The 21,204-nt window shown below is 46.8% G+C and overlaps 10 protein-coding genes across 10 annotated transcripts; 4 read left to right on the plus strand and 6 right to left on the minus strand.

Annotated features, from left to right (window-relative positions):
* Positions 1–654: 654 nt before the first annotated feature.
* PGRI_015460 (uncharacterized protein) lies at positions 655–1,128 on the plus strand (the record flags this gene model as incomplete). The annotated part of the gene is made up of 1 exon (XM_040789259.1): positions 655–1,128. The coding sequence occupies one exon, from the start codon at positions 655–657 to the stop codon at positions 1,126–1,128; it is 474 nt and encodes a 157-aa protein (XP_040646212.1).
* A 469-nt stretch (positions 1,129–1,597) lies between these two features.
* On the minus strand, positions 1,598–3,206 carry PGRI_015470 (LPPG:FO 2-phospho-L-lactate transferase CofD/UPF0052; the record flags this gene model as incomplete). Its single annotated transcript, XM_040789260.1, has 2 exons — positions 1,598–2,961; positions 3,017–3,206. The coding sequence occupies 2 exons, from the start codon at positions 3,204–3,206 to the stop codon at positions 1,598–1,600; spliced, it is 1,554 nt and encodes a 517-aa protein (XP_040646213.1).
* Positions 3,207–3,792: 586 nt separating this feature from the next.
* PGRI_015480 (Major facilitator superfamily domain, general substrate transporter) lies at positions 3,793–5,357 on the plus strand (the record flags this gene model as incomplete). Its single annotated transcript, XM_040789261.1, has 4 exons — positions 3,793–3,945; positions 3,992–4,119; positions 4,403–4,414; positions 4,466–5,357. 4 exons carry the CDS (start codon positions 3,793–3,795, stop codon positions 5,355–5,357), a joined length of 1,185 nt encoding a protein of 394 aa, XP_040646214.1.
* A 334-nt stretch (positions 5,358–5,691) lies between these two features.
* Positions 5,692–7,277, minus strand: PGRI_015490 (uncharacterized protein; the record flags this gene model as incomplete). The annotated part of the gene is made up of 8 exons (XM_040789262.1): positions 5,692–6,027; positions 6,080–6,336; positions 6,387–6,537; positions 6,632–6,731; positions 6,826–6,943; positions 7,002–7,007; positions 7,071–7,138; positions 7,189–7,277. The coding sequence occupies 8 exons, from the start codon at positions 7,275–7,277 to the stop codon at positions 5,692–5,694; spliced, it is 1,125 nt and encodes a 374-aa protein (XP_040646215.1).
* Positions 7,278–7,871: 594 nt separating this feature from the next.
* PGRI_015500 (N-terminal protein methyltransferase) lies at positions 7,872–8,579 on the plus strand (the record flags this gene model as incomplete). The annotated part of the gene is made up of 1 exon (XM_040789263.1): positions 7,872–8,579. The coding sequence occupies one exon, from the start codon at positions 7,872–7,874 to the stop codon at positions 8,577–8,579; it is 708 nt and encodes a 235-aa protein (XP_040646216.1).
* A 244-nt stretch (positions 8,580–8,823) lies between these two features.
* On the minus strand, positions 8,824–10,221 carry PGRI_015510 (putative zinc metallopeptidase; the record flags this gene model as incomplete). Its single annotated transcript, XM_040789264.1, has 1 exon — positions 8,824–10,221. The coding sequence occupies one exon, from the start codon at positions 10,219–10,221 to the stop codon at positions 8,824–8,826; it is 1,398 nt and encodes a 465-aa protein (XP_040646217.1).
* Positions 10,222–10,460: 239 nt separating this feature from the next.
* On the minus strand, positions 10,461–13,790 carry PGRI_015520 (Phytanoyl-CoA dioxygenase; the record flags this gene model as incomplete). The annotated part of the gene is made up of 7 exons (XM_040789265.1): positions 10,461–10,662; positions 10,725–11,312; positions 11,369–11,443; positions 11,501–12,343; positions 12,536–12,646; positions 12,753–13,697; positions 13,744–13,790. The coding sequence occupies 7 exons, from the start codon at positions 13,788–13,790 to the stop codon at positions 10,461–10,463; spliced, it is 2,811 nt and encodes a 936-aa protein (XP_040646218.1).
* Positions 13,791–14,807: 1,017 nt separating this feature from the next.
* PGRI_015530 (DUF4246 domain-containing protein) lies at positions 14,808–16,617 on the minus strand (the record flags this gene model as incomplete). The annotated part of the gene is made up of 5 exons (XM_040789266.1): positions 14,808–15,392; positions 15,460–16,115; positions 16,241–16,424; positions 16,472–16,550; positions 16,604–16,617. 5 exons carry the CDS (start codon positions 16,615–16,617, stop codon positions 14,808–14,810), a joined length of 1,518 nt encoding a protein of 505 aa, XP_040646219.1.
* An 845-nt stretch (positions 16,618–17,462) lies between these two features.
* On the plus strand, positions 17,463–18,267 carry PGRI_015540 (uncharacterized protein; the record flags this gene model as incomplete). The annotated part of the gene is made up of 2 exons (XM_040789267.1): positions 17,463–17,954; positions 18,013–18,267. The coding sequence occupies 2 exons, from the start codon at positions 17,463–17,465 to the stop codon at positions 18,265–18,267; spliced, it is 747 nt and encodes a 248-aa protein (XP_040646220.1).
* Positions 18,268–18,693: 426 nt separating this feature from the next.
* PGRI_015550 (uncharacterized protein) lies at positions 18,694–21,139 on the minus strand (the record flags this gene model as incomplete). The annotated part of the gene is made up of 3 exons (XM_040789268.1): positions 18,694–19,317; positions 19,377–20,715; positions 20,784–21,139. The coding sequence occupies 3 exons, from the start codon at positions 21,137–21,139 to the stop codon at positions 18,694–18,696; spliced, it is 2,319 nt and encodes a 772-aa protein (XP_040646221.1).
* Between the last annotated feature and the right edge of the window lie 65 nt (positions 21,140–21,204).

The raw sequence follows: 21,204 nt of genomic DNA on the forward strand, positions 1-21,204 counted from the left end.
TTTCCGAGATAACATAATAAAAATAAGAATTTGGCAGTGTTATGTCATGATATAAGTATGGCTACAGCCATACGGCTGCACTGGGAGCGCGAAGAAAATCCTAGAAAAAAAAGAAAGTATTGAAGATGGACGTTTCCATATCATTGCCTATCGCGATCCATATCTCAGATCCGGGCGTCATGCAGGCCGGAATATTATTTTCCCAGGCTTTTGACCGCCTTCTGCTTGTAGACAACCACATTATTCTCTCCGATCGGTATAACAATTTTCCGATAAAGCCCCTCTGTTATCTCCCTGACCGCCTTGCAATTACCGACGGCAATAAGTAGTGGGCTTATCGGATCGATTATCCTCACATGACCTATTTGATAAGCTGCGCATTGTCGCCATCACCCATGGAACTTGCTTTGATCGCTGAAGAGGCCTCTCAATTTTGCTGCGTTCTTCTGCTCTGACCCATGATATCTCCTGTATGTCCTGACTCTTCTAACATTTGCAGACTGTTCGTCGGCCAATAGTTCCAGATCGTCTCACATCATTCCCCACATGGCAGCACTGGCCACAGACGACTTTCCTTTCGAATCCCGGACCAATTTCCTCGCTCAACCTTGAAAGAAACCTCTCAGCAAGAGTCCTACCTCCAAGTGTATCACAATGAGCGGAAACGGGCCCGACGTTGTTGACCTGACAACCAGGGCAAGGTCGACAACTAGAGCACCCCAGCAAAATCCTATAATCTTATCATCCTCGCCGCCTGGCGCCTCAGACCACGCACCATCCTCCCAACGTTCACAGCTACCTCCTCCCCGTGGTGTCAAGCGCCGTCGTCCATGGAGCGATGAGCATGGCGATTCCTTCGCATCCTCTTCGGCTCTCTCCGAAGATGTGCCTATCGAAACGATCGATATGACCGACGACTCAAGCGTGGCCGCACTCGCTCGGACAGTGGCTAAACAGAGGGAGGACGCTATCAAAGCGCAGGCATCAGCGGAGAGCAATTCAAATCTCTCCACTATACTTGCCTACAAGTGTCCTATTTGCATGGAGACGCCTGTAGACGCAACGAGCACCTCATGCGGTATGGTTCTGATTCTCTGCTATATAGGGCTTTACCAGGGCTTCTACTGACTTCTCGTATTTAGGACATCTCTTTTGTCATAAATGCATCATTGACTGCTTAAAAATGAGTGAACAAACACGCGCCGCTGACTCCTCGAAACAATACAAGGGTAACTGCCCGGTGTGCCGCACACCGATCTCACGGAAGGAGACGCCTGGGAGGACCAAGAACCTTATTCCGCTATTGTTCCAAACGAAAAAACGCTCCGATCTTCCCGTCCCTAGTCCATAGAGACCGTACATCGGCATTTTCCATTAGTTCAAATCTTTGTTTTTCTCTCGACTCTTGCGGCATTACGAATCGGGGCGTGGGAACGGTGGGTATTTCTTTTTTCAAATTTTGCATGAGCGGGTTGCATCTGTGGTTAATGACTTGGGATTGATGAATGGAGTTTCATTTGCTAATGATTTACATGATGTGTAGATGTAGTCGTATCTCGATATAGATTAAAGTACAAAGCTTATCTCTAAATAGACACTATTGCATATCCGATCGGTCCCTCCTTGCAGGATCGAGTGTATTCCGCCGACTCAGTGCACTTCCCACAATCCCCCGAACCATTGCATCTCCCTTCTTCCCCAACACTACCTCAATAGCCTGCACAAGGGCATTAGGGTCATACTGCATTCCCACAACAGTCTCCTTATCGCCATCCTTCGCCATGATTTTTCGTCCATAAAGACGAAGCGTTTCGATTCCCATATGTGAGAGCCGCTCACGGTCCACATGTGGCGTCCCCGGGCCCTCAAGATGCAAGACATGAGTCACATAGTTGGTATATGGAAGGGCTCTGTAGTTTCGAACATTGTCTTGCACTGAAGTTGTCTCGGGGGTCTCACTTTGATGCCGAGAATGAACAATCGGGCCGCGTCCACGACTTTCCTCTCCAGCGCTTACAATTGCTTCCACAAAGTCAGATGCGGAAAATGGCGCGGATGGAGGCCCGGTTTCCCGGTCTAGTGATCCGTTCAAAATGAGGATCTTGTGTCGGGCTGGACTGGAGACGATGCTTTTACCTACGCCTCGCAGGACGATAGCAGGGATGATTGATGTGTAGAGAGACCCAATACTGTAAATGATGGCCTGGGAATCGTTTATTGCTTCCAGGACTCGCGGGTTCGCGGGTGGTCGGATCTCCTGGCCGTAGGGATTGATGTACCAGATACGAGTGATTCTGGAACTCAAATCTTCGTTCTCGGTTTTACTGAACTTGATATTTTTGTTGCGGAGAGTTGCCAGAGAACCGGGAAGGTGATCCTCTTCGTATGTCGTCGGGTCCGACATTTCGGAATCAGTGTAGTCAACATCATCTCCATCGGCAAGAAGCAGACTCGGTCTCCTTGTGCGAGGGTTGTGCTCAAGGGCCGTCGCCTCGCTTGGGTGCGAGATACTGTTCTGGCCAACAATGACAGTTCCATCCGCAAGCGATGCAGAGATATGGTGGGAGAAATTGGAGTTAATGGCTGGGATTACCCGCACCAGATCTGATGGGACGCCACAGATGCTCCCGAGTAGATAGATGGCACTTTCGAAGCTTCCACTGAACAGCCGGGCGGCAGTCAAGAAAAGATTTCCCACACTTGCGGAGGTGAAGTCAAAAGTTGATGATGGTGGTCGGGCTCGTTTCAAGATTTCCAGGTTTAGTACATTGAAAAATGAGCGTATCAACTCTTTTTTTGCCGGGGTGATGGCTGTCCATAGCCCAGATGTGCCGTCAACGATGGATTGCCATTCATTGGTTGCGATGCCTGCTTCCGCAGGCAGCCGATGGTTAAACAATGCCTTGACTGCTGACCTTTCAGGATTTGCTGGTGAATCCGGAATCAAGCGTACCAATCGACCTGTCCGACAATTTAGCAAGTGAGTTAGGGGGATATCCCAAATTATTAGGCTTACTCCGAACATCACCGATCCCAGGGCCGCCGAATATTCGAATCAACTCGGAAGATGATCCTCCGTTATCACTGATTGGAATGATGTAGCTAAGTGGACAATTCTTGCTTTCACGGACGGCGCTGAATACATCGACGAGATTGTTCGCCGCGCTGCCTCCTGATATGACAACAATGCCTCTGTTGGTCGCCATGGTTAAAAAGTCTGCTCTTAGACCTTGAGATTAAAATTCGATTCAAAGCCAATTATAATGTCAAAGAGTGAACATTCAGAAAAGACATTTTAGGCATGTCCGGGCCCGAACGCGCAACAATGACACATTTCCATAAACGGCCGACACAAAAACGGCAAGTCCGCCAATAACTACATTTTCAGATCTTACCATAAAAACAGGTTTTATACAAATAGTCGCTAGATCCAAACGAGCTGCAATATAAAAACCCTCGGTTATTAATTATTTGCGAAGCTAGTTGACTATGTGGCTCTATATATATGTAAGAGTTGGTTTCCTATACTTGTAGACAGAACAAGGCCCTATGTGCCATTATTTGACGGAACGTTTTGATTTGGGCTTTACAACACAAATAATGTTGTGGAATGTTTGTGACATCGAATATCATATCGACAGCCACTCAGTATCTCCAACCGAGATTGAACAATACTGTTCTATGTAGACTAACAACTCGCTGAACTCGACTATATAAAACCACTCATTCCAGGCCAGCGTAATGGTGAATGGATAAAGTCATATCCTGATATAATAATCAACTATCACTGACATGTCTACATCTGTCGAACAAAGCAAACCCCGGGATTTGCACTCCGAGAATACCAGTATCATTGTCGACGCAGACGCCGAAAAGAAGCTTGTCCGAACAATCGATCTCTATTTGATGCCTTCAATCTTCATTCTTTACCTCTTCTCCTACATGGTAGATCAATGTGGCAATTTCCAACTACATCTGCTAAAAATACTAGGACAGATCAAATATTGGCCTAGCAAAAATTGCCGGAATGGAAGAGGATCTGCACCTCACATCACATCAATACTATACAGCCGTGATAGTATGGGTGATTGGCTACACAATCTCTGCAGTGCCATCAAAGTAAGATAGGAGCTTTGCGTCTTCCTACAAAATATTAAGTTCATATCTAGTATGATTCTCTGCCGGACTCGCCCATCGGTCTTCATTCCAATAATCACATTCGCATGGGGATCCGTAGCAGCCCTAATAGGAGCTGTCCATCATCAGAGCCAACTCATAGCCCTAAGGTTCCTCCTTGGAGTCTTCGAAGCAGGGTTTAGTGTGAGTACTCGAATGATATTCCACTCCAATTCTAACTCAAAACGAAGCCAGCCGTGATCTTTTTAATTTCTACATGGTATAGAAAGAACGAGCAGTATGTTTCGTTTATACAGCACAATATTGAATCACCACTTACGCGAACCAGATCAAAACGATTCATCATCTTCCTGACCGCAGGTATACTCTCAGGAGCCTTCGGAGGCGTAATCTCAGGAGCTATTACCTCAACCTTAGATGGCGCATACGGTATCCGCGGGTGGAGGTGGCTCTTCATCGTTGAAGGAGTCACAACAACCGGAGTAAGTATAATCGTCCACTGGACCCTCCTCGACTACCCACACAGCAGTCGCGGGCTATCCCCCGAAGAACGCATACTAGCCCAGCAGAGACTCATCGAAGACGGGATCGCCGACCAAGATGACTCAAAAAACCAAAATATTTCTATCTTTATACTCCTCCTCCAAGCAATCTCACATTGGCGAACCTGGATACTAATCCCGGGTTACATGGCTATCCTGGGAGCTTCGGCTATCTCATACTTCTATCCAACGTTAATCAACGATATGGGATACACCGCAACAGCTGCGCAGTACATGACGGCTCCGCTCTATATTGCTTCTCTAGCTGCTGCTATTCCCATTTGCTGGTTCGCTGACCGAAACCCCCATGGTAGGGGACGGCTATTGGTGGGCAGTATGATTGTCGGTATGGTGTTTTTCGCTTTTACGGCTGGTATTCGAAACTCTACTGCGCGATATCTGTTTTTGTGTTTTATTAATATGGCTCTCTGGACGGGGAGTGCGCTGGCTCTTTCGTTTACTACAACGGCTCTGGCTTCGGTTACTCGTGATGTTCGTGCGATTATGCTCGCCTGGATGTCTGGCGTTTCTGCTTTGGCGCAATTATATGGGAGTGCCCTGTTTCCAGCAGAAGACTCGCCTGCGTATGTCGTTGGGTTTTCGGTATTTGCGGCTACTTTTGCTGTCGGGGCTGTTTGTTTTGGCATTGCAGATGTTTTGTTCAAGCGTTACCCATGAAAGGTATGATACGCTGCATCATCTTTGATTTGGATTGGCATTGGACTTCGCAATGAGATACCAGGGAGAAATGTAAAGTTGATGCAATATATCAATTTCATGCAACCGTTGATTATAAAACCTATCCCCATTGAAAACAGCCAAATATCGTCTATGTCCCCTAACTTTACATGTTCTGTCCTGTCCAGACAAGACATCATCTTTATCAAAAATTTAACATAAGCATCGGATTTATCCGAGCTTGGATTCGTGAAACAATAGGCCCACGTGGAATGTGCTCCGCGTGCTCCAAATTTGCGTCGATTGCTTCAGCTCGTGGGTGTACCTGTCGTGCTTAGTGGGTAATCTGAGCAGCAGCGGGGGCCGAGGCACCACTGCCACTGTAGAGAACGAGCATAATGAGAGCGCAAGGCACACCAATGAGGAGGGCCTTGGTGCGGGCAGGGTTGCTGCGGTTGTACTCACCAACCTGGAGGCGCACATCGGTAACAAGGCTCTGGCACTTCTCAGCACCGAGCTTGTAGTACACCAGACCAGCCAGGGCAATAGAGTAACCGAAGAACTGCTGGGCAGTGACGGGGTCGCGGAAAATGAGCATAGAAGCACCGACAAGCAGGATGTCCTTGAGGATACCAGCCATGGTCAGGACAACAGCAGAAGTCTTGCCAATCTATTGGTGTGTTAGTGATAAGAGTGGTTATTACTGAGACAAAATGACTTACCAGCAAAACAACAGAGGCGTTAAGAAGGAAAGCAACCAGTGCGTTGGCAATGAGAGTTCCGATACCAAGACCGTAGATATCGCCCATGGTAAGACGGGGAGCCTCAGCGAAGAGGGTGACGATACCGTTGGTAACGGCACAGGCGGGGGCATAGTAGTACAGAGAGACCAAGGGGTCCATCTTGAACTCGGCGGAGCTAAGCAAACGCTGGACCATGACAAGACGGAGGGCCTCGAAGACGATACCGGCAATCTGGACTGTATGGTTGTTAGACCTTGAATGTCAAATATACGAGAAAATAACATACTCAAAAAGCCGACCATCTCGAACTTGATCTCGCCGAACGAGGCAATCACAACACCGACAACAATGAGAGCCACATTGCCGAGAGTCTTCAAGTTGGTAGGAGCGATTCCGAAAGCCCAGGTGGCGAGAAGGGTTGCAACAGCGTTGGTAGCCTAGAAAACAAGGTATTAGCATTGAGTCGAGCCTAGCGGTCTAGAAAATGGCCCGAGATCGGAATTGAGGCCAAAACTCGCGATTCAAACGCACCTTAAGCATCTGGATGAAGGAAACACTCAGGTAGAGGTATGCCAAGTTACCGCAGATCAGACTCAAACTGAACATGACACCAATGGGCACAATGGCGCGTCTATATTTCACAAATCCACCTGTTAGCGATCGGGAACTCGGGTCGGACACCAGCCGTGCTAGTCATTCCGTATTGCATTATCGGGGTTGCTCACGTGTAGGTGGCCGGGTTCATAGGAACCTTGTGGCGCGAGTCAAGCACGGTAGTGAACCGGGCGAGAATCTGGGTCATCGCCGTGGCGAACACCATGTGCCAGGTCGTCAAGAAAAGCGCTGGTATCGCAAGTCAGTATTTGATATTCTCGGTCAAAATTCGGTCGGAGAAACTCACGGAAGTCTAGAAGCAATAAAAGTTAGCCAAGTCCAAATATCAAGGATAGGGGATTGGGGAAGTCCATACTGAACTTGGCGCTCGCAAGAACCCATTTGTTGAACAAAATGACACTGGAACTCAGAGCAATCCACAGGCTAAAACAAGATTTAGTTAAAGATGGACACCAAAGTCTGGTGTTACGCACGCGATGTAGAAGCCGGGGTGAAGGCCATTGTCCTTAGGAGCAGGAGATCCGCCCTCGAGCTTACGCTCATCCGTACGATCGTTTGCCATGGTGAAACAAAAAACAGTATAAAGGAATGACTGTGGTGAGGAAAAGAGGTTTGGTTGAAAGGGAGTTGGGATAAGGGGAAAGAAATGATTTATGAACGATCGGCACTTTACACCCAAACTGGGGGCGCTACGGCACTTCCAATCAAATGGCCGTTTCAACAGGTGTGTCGCCCCAGCTTCCACGTAATCTCCTTAGTTTCAGGGTTCAATGGTAAAAGATCCTAATCAGAGATTTTTTTTATCCCTGTCGATCATAGCACAGCCCACTGTCCTATCTGTATCATATTAGCATAAGGTTAGGGTCAATTAAAGTCGATTGCCAAGAATCTCCTACTCCGTACTATGTTGTATAAGAAGTCTTTGTTTAGTGCCTAGACAAAAGAAATAAAAGTAACCAATAGTAATGCATACAACATAGGTACATGTACCTATTCCGTTTGAAAAGTAATAGAACGAACAAGGGTATACATATCCTGTATGTTGCAATTGCATCACGTGACCAGGATATATATTTTCTTTCAAGACATTCCTCTTATGGATGTTCATTCCGATAAGCAATTACGGAGTACATAGGCCAACACAAAAGCTTCCAACATGACAGACTCAACGGCAGCTGATTCCAAAATTAACCATGCCGCCTCCTTGAAATACTGGAACAGTGTTCCAGCCACCACCGGCAGCATGCTTGGCGAATTCCCATCAGTGTCACGCATTGACCTACAAGGGTCCAAAACCTTCCTAGCCAAGGTCCGCCGTTTATTACCCGGAGTCCAATCCGAGGGCAAATTCCACCAAGGTGTTGATTGTGGTGCCGGCGTCGGTCGGGTGACAGAGGGTTTCCTAAGCCATGTCTGTGAAGTGGTAGATGCGGTAGAGCCGGTAGCCAAGTTCACACAAGTGATGCAAGACAGCCAATTGAAACGGGACGGCGTCGTTGGGACCGTTTACACGCGCGGCCTGGAAGATTGGACCCCAGAAAAGAAATATGATTTGATCTGGGTCCAGTGGTGTGCCGGTCACCTCACGGATTCACAGCTCATTGACACTACCGTGCGGTGCCGCAAAGCATTGACTGAGAACGGTCTTATGGTTTTCAAGGAGAATCTGTCCACCCATTTCTCGGGTCAGGATATGTACGACAGTGAGGATAGCAGTGTCACAAGGACAGATGCGAAATTCAGACAGGTCTTTGAGGCTGCCGGCATGGAGGTCGTCAAGTCGGAACTCCAGAAGGGGTTCCCCAAGTCTTTCAATCTCTTGCCTGTGCAATTCTATGCCTTGCGGCCGAAGACATCCAATTAGTTCTCCATCACTTGTCTCCCATCTGCCTGGTCTTTGTGCGTCTATGATGCCAGATTGGTGTTTATCGAGTGTTATTAATAATCGACCGGAGACTCTGACGGATGAATGCTACGAAACTGAAACTCCATTCGCTGAGATGCGTTCATTTATATCTGTTAATCGCCAATTCGCATGGATGATCCCATCCATTGACCGTTATGTACATATAACCACATTCTTCAATCGACTGTCATATGAAATCAAATCAAAATTGATACAATGCGTCCGAATCCGCAACAGCAAAAGGAGAAATTTTAAGCCGCCCATCAAAAACCACATCCCTATTCAATCTCCCCGGCGGAGTCCACACAACCTCTGCAACATTCGTTCGCGGCCGAGACACACCACATCCAGTTTCATCTCTATGATGAACCAACAACAGGTCCGGTCGACACCCCTGCTTTACACATAGACCAGAATGGGATGGCGAGAGCCCAATAGCCGCCCTGGCTCGTGTCGAGACACATTCATACAGTAGCTCGGCATCCGCCTGACTTCCAGCCTGGTAGATTCCCACGCCGAGACAAGCCAACGATAACGGATCGGGTAAACCCCATGGGGTAAATGAATTGCCAACATTGTTCACCCCGATCACTGCATCCAGGTTGTATTTCCGGATCATCTCTAGAACTTGTAGAGTGCCTCTCGGGCGGTCTTGCGGAGACTTGCAGTCTGCGTTTGTTCTGGGGGGTGACGCCATGTACATATCGCTTGTTGGCAGACCGACAAAGCTGACTGGGAGTTTACTCTCGTGGATTTCGGTTGCCAGTCGGACCCATTCGTTCTCCGTGAAAAGTGTCAGTCGTGTACAATGACCCAGCATGACGCGTTTGTCTGTTGAATGGGTAGTCCAGTTTCGTTGTTTGAGGGTGTGTAACACATGCCAAACTAGCGCCTCTTTGTTTGAATCTAGGTTGTAATCGAGATGGAAGTCGACGTGCTTGTTCAGCTGCAAGGCACGATCAATCGCCCATTCGATGTTTTGTTTTGCAGCCTCGGGATTGGATTCGACGTATGGTGTTGTCCCGATAACATCGATTTGCGAATATTTATGAAGAGCAGTTTCCAGAAATTCCATGTTTTGATCTCCGTATTCACTAGAGAAGATAGGATCTTGCGCGAAACAGACGATTTGGATATCGCAAGAATTTTTCCATTGATTTTTCAATGCAACAGCAGCTTCTACACAAATCAGCTGCACTGTATGGTCTACTTCCACAAATGCTCGCATTGCAGTAACACCTGATGCAACGGACTCGGCAAGAAGCCACTCCCCTCTTCTAATGATATCAGAATGGGTGAATTCTTGCTTGGCCTTCGTTGTGGAGGATAGGGCCTCCTGGAATGTGCCAGCTGTAGGTAGAAATGGGGCATATTCAGGTGCGCTGTGGATAAAGGCTTTATCAAGGTGGATGTGAGGATGTGTCAATGCCGGTAGGGCTAAAGGAGATTCGAAATCATCCTTAGCAGAAGGGGCCACAGAGGTGACTGTGCCCTGTGGAGAGTCTGCGGGGTACTTAATTTGGATATCCCAGGTGGACGGCTCCCCTGCTAGTCGCACACCGCGAATAGAATCAATTCGGCTTGTCAAGCGGGGAGGCATATTCTTGTGCGAGTGGAACGTTGTCTGACTTGAACACTTTCCCGAAGTTCTCTCGGTGGGGTTTGACAACTCGGGAATCACAAGCTTACTGATAACACATCTGTGGACAACTGAAATAACAATATATTCAACAGGCTTGTAGCCTCGACGATCTTCTGTGCATTTCAACTCATATACATGCAAATGCAAAAGTAACAAAATACGTATATCTACCCAAGTACAGATCGAGAGACTCTCTACTAAGCTCCCCGAACTGCTACTCGCACTTTCTGGCGGATTGTCTTCATCATGCTGACGACTATATCCGCGGTTTCGCAATACTGCGCCCAGGGTTCGATGCATTGAATTGCTTCTTTGACCAGGTCATCGAAGTCCGGGACAAGAGCTTCCAAAGCCGGCGTGGTTTTCGCAGTCGAGAGAGTAAAAATGGCAGCCAAGATTCTGTGTAAAATATGTTAATGAATTTCAAAAACCAGCCAAAATCACTTGGAGGATGATCTTACGCTTGCATTCTGTGCCAGTTTGCGTATGTTCTCTGCCGCATTAGAAGGGATGCCGCCCAGACGAATTTGCGACAGCTATCGACGCACTTCTTGCAATTCGCGAAAACAAATTCCGGCAATACCGTACTGCCCTGAGTGTGGGCCGCGATAACAAGACTCGGGCGGCAGATGATGTGTTTTGTGGCATAGTACCGGGTAAGAATGTAAGTATCGTACGGATGATCCGCGGATATTGTGTTTCCCAGGGTCGGCCTGATGGGATTCGGCAGAGAGTTAAACCAGTCCTCCAACTGGCGATCGAGCTCCTCGCTGATTGTCTTAAGAGAGGTAATTGAATACTTTTGAGGAGTCGGATTGCCTCCAGGGGTGTCGATTGTGCGTTGGGGCGGAGGACTGGAATGGAATTTCTCCTGGTCGGATTTTGTATAGAGGGCGCTTTGCACACGGTTGAGAAGCTTTCGAATCGAACAAATTGCAAGGAAGACAAGGTGGCCGTTTCGGCTATCTTCCGAAATTCCAGGGAAGGGCAATCCATCAACGAGGTGTTCAATGCCACTGGGAGGGAAATGGAACTCTGCGAGATCATCACTGGGGCACAGTGGCTTGTTAGCTGGATTCGAGATAATCCTCCAGAGCTTACCTACCATTCGAGAATGAAACAACCCCAGGCAGTCCGATAGAGGCTAGCTCGCTCTTCGTACGTGTTCATAGCACGTAGTCTATATCCAATCTGTATCAGTATCATAACAGAAATAGCTATCAGAGAACACACTCACTCCGGAATCATGAGCTGCACACTATTGGATGCATCACGAACCATTCGCCATGCTTGGATTGGGCGTCCTATGTAACGCAGATACAAAGACCCGTAGAATAAAGCCAAAGGCAACAAGTGATCCGCTGTAAAGGACGTTATCGACGGGCTGTTCAGGTAGTGATATGCAGAAGCAAAATATTCCATCCCGTTCAGATCCTTCTCCGCTTCGATATTGAGAATCTGTTCAGGATTCGAGGAGGCCTTTCCTAGAGCTAGAATGACCAGGTAAAGGGAAGTTTGGATGCTGTTGACCTTGGTGTATGTTGAGAAAGTTTCAAAGAGCATATGTAACAACTGCGGCTCGAGAACGGGGAAGTACGGATGGACATGGTTGAGGAACTCAGTGATCAGAGGTTTGGTGACCTGGGGATGCAGTCGGGATCTGTCGATTTGTTCAAAAGCCTGGGGTATGCCTGCGACCTGGATGCTGTTGAATGGGCGCTTTATCTCTATCTGCTTGAAAAAGTCTTCAGGGTAGTCACCAATCAAGTTTTTGATTCGGTCCAATGCAAACAAGCTTCCTGGTGGTGTATGATGTCCGGGAGGAATAGTAAATGCATATTCCTGACCGTATGGGTTCTCCGGTGAAAAGATGTTGAAAGATGATTTATCGTATACATGCTGCGGCGATGGATCCCAGTCGTATTTTGGCTGTGACGAATAGATGGTAGGAGTCGACCGACCCGGATGATCCGATGAGGCTACTCGGGCTGAGAGCTCGGTGATGGCGTCCTTTTGTTGCTCAATCAGAGTTTCCAAATGGGTCAAACGAAGCAGGATTTCAGCTGGAATATCCTGCACCCTGTGGATTGTCACTATATAATCCTTCTTTTTTTTCCTTTTCTCACTGTTTTCTACCTGTCGCTTTCTTGATAAACACACTGAGCCCCGGCATCAGTGCAAAGGCCACATGTTGGTTTCTGACCATCGCACTTTCGTTTCCTATTTCTACTTTTTAGTTGACGAACAAAAGAAAAGATATTAAAAAGCCTACCGATGACGACAGAAATTACATGCGATTGATGCACGCTTCCGTGGATAATCGACGGGAGGGCGAGATTCAAATGATTTCATATTTGCTTGGAGGATCGACGTCAAAAGCTCACTGCGGGGTCGTCAGCAAACACAAAACACACTAGCACCACTTAATAATCAACGCTTAGATATTAGAGAGAGAAAATATAAAAAAAAAAGGAATTATATTGATTTACCAATAGGATTTTACTCCTGCTAGTTGAAGCAACCGATCTGTGTGCTCTGGAACTTCCAATGGCATCGATCGATTTCGAGGATCGACCGTACCATCCGGGAGAGACACCACGCCATCCCGTATAACTATATGATCATGTGGCCAGTGAGTCGTAGCTCGATAAGACTCAAAGGCTTCCTTTTTCAGTTTCAAAGTCTCTTCTGTGGCCAATTCATAGGGGGCATATGATGCATAAATCACCGTTCGGATTGTGTTGCTGTTAACTGTTGGTTCCCCACCCCAATGCACAGTACGTGAATCCCACACGAGCAAATCACCAGGTTCCGCAAGTACCTTGTGTGGTTTCATACCATGATCTTCAAACCACTGGATTTGTTTCTCGGTGAAATTATGAATATCTCTCTGTTCCCATGTGGATGGATCGGTTTCAGTGTCGAAGAACCCCTCGGTTGCTTTGTTGGATCTCGGGTACACCATAAGGGATCCATCTTCGGGACCCGCATGGCTTAAATTGATAACACCTTGGATACAGTGGAGCCCGCGACGCATCGGGGATTGATCCACGTGGGGCCATGGTCTTCGAGCAGGTTTGTCTTCTCGATTTGGTAGAGTGATGTTTAATGCATCAAACGAGACGAGTAGCTCGTCGGTACCCCAGATCTTGGCAAATGCCTCTAATATCTTCGGTTCCATACGAGCGTCCCACATGAATTTTTCATGAGTAACACAGTACCCATTGAATGTATTCACCTTGCTTTGGACAGGCAAGTTGTCTCTGGTCCATGTGGAAGGATCATCAAGATCGAGTGCTGTGTTGAATGATTTGAGCCAGTCTAGGGCTTTGCGTTGATACTCCCGGGCCTTTTCTGGGTCGATAGCATTCTTGATAATCGCATAACCTTGATCATGAAGGTCATCTCTCCAATCACCATATGGGCCTTGTAGCCTTAGTTCAATTAGCAATTGTCTAGTATAGTACAACACAAGCTCACTTGAATGAAGAGTGATTGAGAGGTGGAATGGTAGTAGTGATAGTCATGGCGCCGAACTGTAAGCTTTGGAAACTGACAAAATAACGGGATGTTGCTCTGTTTAAGTATTTGACTCTGGAATGTGCCAATGTGACCTATCATGGGGCCATTGGTCAGAATATCTGTACATTTGCAATATACATCAGCTGAAGTGCAATCTGATGGCCTTTGCGGATAAGTGGGAGTTAACACCGCCCAATTTACGAGTCGCGGACGTGTCTCAAGGCGGCCCGCATAACCATCGGTCTATTGTAAGCCAATCAATTATTAAATCAAAAAAAGCAAAAACAAGTAAACTCTATGTTCAAGTACGCCTCAAAGTATCTTTGGAGCTGATTACATTGTCTACTCCATACTCCACTCGTCTGGACATAACTTCCATTAGAAGTTTCCACAATCCCCTCCCCTCCCCCGTGCGGCGGCCCGGGCACGGCGGGCGTGGACACCTCATAGCTTATATAATATTCTGCCAGAATAACGTGATATATGTCTGTACTAACATGACGTAGAAAAGGATACAGTAGCTTATGTCGATATGAAAAGAACATTGCCATTTTTTTTCTAACAAAAAAAGCAGGTTACTAGGTAATTTAAAAAAGGTCCTGTACTTCGCGTTTAGGAAGGCGGTATTGGCGGTGAATTGGGTGGGGCTATGGGGGGCTTATGTATGGTCATTGTTTCTCCGTCCTTTGTATGTTGTATGTTGATTCCGGTTAAAACAGGCTGAAAGGATCAGGCAGAGTCTCGACTAATCTAGTATTCCTTGACTCATATATATGAACATTGTATGTAACGCATCGAAATCTGCCATGCAGACGTTGCCAGTACACACCTCTTCCGAGTTGCCGGACGCCACCTATGACCTGGCAAAAGCAACCAGAAGAGGTTTGATGCGGAAGGATTTCGGATATATCAATTGGCCGTCATTAATTACTCTCTGTTCTGCCTCCAGATCAGCCATAATCTCAGAGATCCCTCTCGATATTAAAACCCTTCTCCTGGATGCATTGTTAACAGTGAACCGTCTAATGCGCACAAAGGCAGAAATCCCCATCCTCAAACACTGTGTTATTCTCCACAGTCTTAATACTGCGTTCTTCCATAAGCTCAACTCTATAAGCTTTGGCCTCTTCCATGCTCATCACTGAGCCGGGTACATCCTGGCCAGGTGTACCCGAGTTCGTCGAAACATGTGCATGCACACTATTCAAATTCGAGTTTTCTGGCGCCCAGTCCTCTCTTTGTGGGGGAACATTGGCAGATGAGATCACCCTTCTATGAGGATTGATGAGAAATAGTGCGAGGATCTTACGATGCCCGCTTTTTGATCTGTCAGCCAACGAAAATGGTGCCACTTTGTGCTGAACAGAATTGGGGAATGTCAGAAGTCGTCCTTCTTGACAAACCACACCTCCAAGCTCTTGTGTAACTTCAGTTCCATTATGGGAATCATCCGTAGCCAATCCATAAACATCTTGAAGGAATTCATGCTGGTCTTGTTCATAGCGAATGTCGTTCAGTTCGCAACCTCTTTGCCGGAATAACAACGAACTCTCAGTGATGTTTTGATTGTCGTAATAGTAAATCGATGTTGCACATATGCGCTCATTCTAATTAGAGATTAGTAAGACAGGTGCTTGACCTCCAGGGCTCGGGAAGAAGGTAAAGGAAACTGACCAGTTGACCCTCTATGTGCCAGGTACCTCCTTCATACTCTGGCTTTTCGGGGGTTAATTCGATATTTGCCAATTTTACAATCACTAGCAGTCCAGTTTTGCCGAAGTGCTCCCTCAGATTAACTCTGTCCATAACCTCGAGAATCTCGAAATCACCCGGCTCGGGAAGTAGTATCGGGCGGGAAAGCTCCCAGCACTCTTGCCGCTCCCAATACTCATCTTCATCAAAGATATCATCGGCATCCGGAGGACGAATTGGCTCTGGCCCTACAGGAGCGCCGTACCCAACCTCTGTATACGGGAATTCTTGACGCAATGAACATTTTCTGGTCAATGATTGATCCCAAAGCGGGATCGTTCTGGCGATGACTTTCTCGACCACATCGTGCAGTCCCCGATGTTTAATCGGGTGAACATTGTTGATGTAAGATGATATCTCACATTTGGAATCTTTGATAACCACATCACACGGGAGCCACTGGAATTTTCGACTGAGTCCTGGTCGAATACGACTATAATCTGTCAAGTGACGCTCTGAACCGAAAAGGCTCTCTTCTTCCGATGGAGTCGGGATTAAAGTGCCCTGTCCAATAGCACTCAAAGAGTCATCGATGCCAATGACTTTATCGGGCAGAATTCGAGTTCGACCATAGACGACTGGAAACAATGAAGGATGATCTAGGTTCACGACTTTCTGATCGGACCCAGGATGATAGTCTTTTTTGACTCGGGCATATTCTCAAACAGAGCTGCTGCTTGTCTCAATTCCTGCTGCAGTTAACTGGAAATGGCTTTGTCGGATTTGACGACTCCAACATCAAAAACAGTGACATGGCCGGTCTTTTGGAAAATGCCAGCTTTCCACTGTAATTCTTTGATTATCCAGTCCATCATCTTTGGCGTCACGTCTTGCCCACTATTGGCGATTTCCTCGCGCCATTTAGAAGTGATGTGCTTGTCGAATACCTGGAAGAAGTCAATACTATAAATGCTATTAAGTGGAAGCTAGATACCTTTTTATCCCAGTTGGACTTGTCTGTAATAGTGTTCATTACCCGCATCATCAGAACTTCTCGATGTGTCACGATGTCACTGGAGAACTTGCGTTAACTTCAAACCTGCCACGTTTTATGACCAGTCCTTACTTCATGTATTCCATGTGGCTTGGGTCCAAGGCATTCGGGAAGCCAAATAAGTTGTCTATGGATAGCCCGACATATAGCATCTCGAAAATATTTACCTAGCTAGGTTAGCATATGCTGCGTTCCGAACGGGGCATGTCTAACTTCAGGTAAACAGTTCAAGGGCACATTGAAAGCAGGCATTGGAAGCTTTTTGTGGGCAATCGAAGACATATTATGGATTATACACCCCCTTGGCCTCAAAACAGAGCGCCATTGAATTTTCATCATGATGGATGGTTTTAAGGGTGAAGAAAATACGGCTGGCCGAAACTGACGTTAGCCCCCTAGTCAATGGTAATGCCTTGAATGTAAGGCCACTATATCAATCTGCTTTGACTAGCAGTTACTAGCAACTGCTTATACAGACTACGGATCTTCATTACATTCTATGCAAGTATATTGGTGGGTCTCGGCTCTACCCGTTCCACTGTCGATCCCATCTTTCTCAACAACCCGCTTTATCGTCAAAGTTGCAAATGTTGAAAGGAGATGCAGACTTAAAGGGCGCCTATAAAGATTTCAAGATGTATGGCAAGGGAAGAAAAGAACTAGCGCAATGGGAAGCATGAATGAAGATGAACAAGCTGTTCATAAGAAATAGGCTCTTCCAAATATGGCAATTGTAACAACAAAGTCTCTTGAAAGCATATGACATCAAATAGCAATACAGTCCTTCCAAAATGATATTGTTTGTCTCCCACTATCACATTTAAAGCCTCATGTACTCTTCACTTCCCCTCCACATCTCCTACAAACCAGGTTTCTATCCATCTTCCAACGTTTTCTCTTCGGTTAACATCAAAACATCATCTCTTCTCAAATGGAACCATTGACCCAACCCGTGACGGCAGCCCAGCGAGCCCTTGGGCTTAGCGAAATCCTTCGCATAATATTCGACCAAAATACTCCCACAGAAAGTGAAACGATCTCCCATCATTCGGACTTGCTGAGATGGGCACTCGTGAATAGCCGCTGGTATAGCGAGGCTATTCCCCTCCTCTGGGCTTGCCCATGCATTCCCCTCGATGAAATCATGGCAAAGCCCTCACCCGAGCGTCGTCAATACTATGCCAACTACGTGACTCATGCAATGGTAGTCTACCACTCTCAGTCTCAGAAGGACGCCTTTGCGGAAAATGGTCTACTCGACGGGCTTGTGTTTCCTAAATTGACCAGGATATTTGCGGATATCTACGCACCGAGTGCTCGAGAATTCCATGAACGCTTTAGCTTTTACATGGACAATTTTGAGAGGCTTGTGTGTGAACTTGAAGGATCGACTATTTTGGACCAAGTCTTTCTGCCTATCACCGTCAGTTTTCTTTGGGCTCGCCTCATTAATGGGACTACATTAACTGATTATCATACAGAAACTCATGCCCGGCCTTAGGAAGATGGGCCTCACATATGAGATGCTTCTTGGGGAGTACGTAGACTGCTGCTACTTTGTAGGAGAAATTCAGATTGCTCAGAACAATCAAACCACAGCACCTAAAAACCTTCATTGGTTTCATCGAGACGAGCCCTTTGAACATGAGTGGGACGGCGCTGAGGATTGGATCCATATGAGACTGGGGAGCTTCGCCAGGAAGACATTTGACTCGACGTATGAAGTTATACGTTGATGATGTACTACGACAGAACTTGATGAATCAGATACCACATCTTTGAAATAGCACTACCTGCACTATAAGGGATTGCTTGGAAACATGGTGTTTGTCTTGATTTTGTAGAATCCCAAATAGGAAGGAACTGTGAACCTTTTCGTATCCATCTCCAAAAGCGGCCCAAGCTAGATCTGTTTAGGCTTAGCCAAAGGCTAAAAGCTAAATAAAGCCATGTGGGTCGACTCCGACGAACTTCGACATATGTATATTGTTCCTAGGCATAGAAAAGCAGGATGTGATAGCAATGTAAATCTTCTTGTCACATATAGGGTTTGCAAACCGATTGAAAAAAAAAGGAAGTAGAATTACATGGTACTATATACACTGCTGTTTAACATCGCTCGAATTACATACAATAAATCACAAGATATCCTTCACGATTGGTCAACCCTGCCGTGGAGGTCTCATCACCTGGAATCCCTTTTCCTTCTTCTTCATAGGATGGTTCAACGTCTCTACAGCCCTGGCTGTCCATTCCTGAAGGATGTTCCGCCTTTCTTGGGTTGCCGGTCCAGGCGAATCTGCCACTTGCGAGTTAAAGCTGGTGCGTAATGTGCCATAGAAAGCATCTGATTCCCTCAATGAATAGTCAGTATTGGGATTGATGGGCGTGTCTATAAGCTCATCAAATGAGTCTTGAGACGGTTCCGATGGAGGTGTATCACTCCGCGAATGTTCACTAGGACCTTCATCCGAGGTATGGTGGGTAGATGATCGGCCTTGTGAATCTCTTTGGACAGGCATAGGAGAGTTAGGACGTCGTGGATGCCTGTAAAAAGCAGAAAAATCCGTAATGTAAGATCTTCCATTGATTGGCGTTGGTCCGTGAATGGACGCAAAGTTTTCAGGGGCATCGAATGGAGAAAACGATCTCCCAGCGGTTACTGCGCCGTCGGAGCTATGTAGCGAAGGGGAAGTCCTTTTTTGTGAAGGTGCACCAATTTTATTCAACGGATATGCCATATACCGGTTCGGGGCACCATTTTGGAATATGTCAGGAGATGAAGACTGGGGAAGATGATTAGACTATTTAACTGAAAGCGAGATACTATCATCGAACGACTTACCGGAGGGTTTGACACGCTTCCTTGACTGAATCGGGGTCTCGGGATAGACCCATCGTCCCGTACAACTGGCCGTGCCAGCCGCCAAATGGCAACAGAAAGGAAGCCGAAAATAATCACAGTACCGTGAGAACACAGCATTATGTAGCCGACCCACTGTTTCGTTGTTTCATTCGACGAACAAGCGAAAGTGATGGTTAGTGAGATGACCAACAGACGAGCAACAGTGCACCAAGCAGACGGAGACACAAGAAGCTTGCCACGAAGTGACATAGCCATATGTAGGAGAAGGATAATCTCGAGCCCCATTAGCACGAGGACCTGTACGAGCCCCCAATCTTGCAATCCACCAATTGCAATACTTTGCAACAGGGGAACTGCAGCTGGCAGATATTGTGTGAAATATCGCTGAGCCTTCCACAAACACATGGCCAACCTGCCGCTCTGAGCAAAGTTGTCTGGGGATGAGCAATCAATAGGCTCGGTTTGGCGATTGATGTGGCGAGTGATGTGCAGATTTGAAAAAACGATAACTGCTATCGAGAATCCGACTATAATGATGCGGTAGTTCGGCAGGTATCCAACGAGAATCAACTCATAGGACATAAAGGATAGTAGAGGGAGGCTGAATAGCGACAGAATCATGCCAATGAGGACGATTCCTGCGTCCCAAGTCACCGAACCGAGGTGTATCCCCCCACCGAATTGCGACGTAATCAGAAGCAGGATCAAAATGCCGAACATGACTCCAAATATGAGAATGAACAGATTGATAAATGAATTTATCATGATATCCGGCATGGCAGGAAAACCAAGGGTTTGCGACATGTACTCAAGCCCGTAGGTTCCATTGAGGGAATAAAGTCCATCTTCAATTCCAGGGTAAGTAAAGCCGTGGTTGATAGGCCCGGTCCAATAGAGAAGTGAAGCCCAGGCCACTTTGCTGACTATTGGTTTATAGAACCCCGGATACTCCAAGCTAAGAGACGCAGCCAAAAATATGAACTGCAGATACCGTAGGTATTCAGATATGTCCAGTGTGATTCTCCAAACTATACCCAGGATAGACCAGGGTGAGCTAGACTCAGTTGACATAATGGATCCATCATTTGCGTGGGTTTTCCAGGATGCGATGCCAACGAGGACCATCACAGCAGCGGCGAGATAGGTGAAGGTTGCTGAGGCTGCTGGGCCGATATCCGGAGTGATTTTGGGTGTCACACACTCAAGTTGGACACCATCACGGGTACGGAACTTGACATCTGAAACGATGGTTTGGAGTCGATGGGCATTTCCAAGGGAATAGAAGAACTCGTACCTCGAGAAGAGAGAGCCTTCTGGACTACAGCGTTGCGTCAGCCGAGCAGGAACAGGAAGTGGATTTTCTTGACTCAAAACGATAACACTTACGGTGTCAGGTACTTAGTGATCGGCAGAGGACAATTCGAGCTAAAGTTTTTTACGTGTCCGACTGGAATACCGAGCACATTGAAATGCAAGGAAGCCTCCAGCCATGCTAGGTCGAGATCGCTGCATGTGAATCGTGCTGTATCGTGGATTGCTAATATTGACAATGACAATACTGCAGAATTGTCAAATTCTTCCAACGTGCCGTGCAGATTGTCGACACGAAACGGGCCGTCCAGTGGGTTACATGTCTCAGTTGAACAGCACCCAAACTTCCTGACCCATGCGGCTTGACAAACTAAGATATTGAGAGTGGATATGAGTGCAGATATCCGAGATAGCTTCGGTTTCAGTAGCATATTGTAAGCTCAGGGGCACAGGTGTTGGCAGGTAAAAAGATTTCATCGAGTTAGGTTCTCAGAGT

Source organism: Penicillium griseofulvum (genome assembly GCF_001561935.1).
Source record: "Penicillium griseofulvum strain PG3 chromosome Unknown contig_80, whole genome shotgun sequence".
Classification (NCBI taxonomy): Eukaryota; Fungi; Ascomycota; class Eurotiomycetes; order Eurotiales; family Aspergillaceae; genus Penicillium; species Penicillium griseofulvum.